The sequence below is a fragment of the Octodon degus genome, unplaced genomic scaffold, assembly GCF_000260255.1.
Source record: "Octodon degus isolate 3935 unplaced genomic scaffold, OctDeg1.0 scaffold00037, whole genome shotgun sequence".
Classification (NCBI taxonomy): domain Eukaryota; kingdom Metazoa; phylum Chordata; class Mammalia; order Rodentia; family Octodontidae; genus Octodon; species Octodon degus.
The window spans coordinates 15,659,923-15,660,369 of NW_004524613.1; the positions used below are offsets into that span (position 1 = coordinate 15,659,923).

The 447-nt window shown below is 45.2% G+C and overlaps 1 protein-coding gene across 1 annotated transcript in view; it reads right to left on the bottom strand.

Annotated features, from left to right (window-relative positions):
• Positions 1-447, bottom strand: part of Serinc3 (serine incorporator 3) — a 30,092-nt gene that overhangs the window by 11,265 nt on the left and 18,380 nt on the right. Inside the window, exon 6 of the mRNA XM_004631014.2 lies at positions 105-242. Within this exon, the coding sequence (XP_004631071.1) occupies positions 105-242 (138 nt within the window). The remainder of the gene's footprint in view (positions 1-104; positions 243-447) is intronic.

Consider the following 447-nt stretch of genomic DNA (forward strand, 5'->3'; position numbering starts at 1 on the left):
GAGTTTCCATCCTACAATTCAATCGCTGGCCACGTCACAGCACATCCTGCTTCCTGCAGCACCACCACAGCACCACCACTCCCAGAACGGGCTTAGACACCTACCCGCATACCAGACTCTGGGGTTTCCTTCTTCCATGTTATTCACCCATGATTCATTCAAAGAGTGAGCCACATCTACCAAGAGTACCAGCTGGAAGAGGATGAACAAGGCAGCCCCCGCCAGGCCAAAAACGAACAAGACTACAAACAAAAGAAAAACACAATTCTTCACCACAGAAATAACCCTGCACGATATTAACTTTCAACATTTGAAGATTTCAATTCAGTAGTACAGCAAGACTATGACAATTCTAAACTTAAAGGCATTTTCTGAGAAGCATTCTGTTGGATTTCAGCCCTTTTAAAACTTGTTCTGAGGGGCTGGGGAGATGGCTCAGTGGAATAA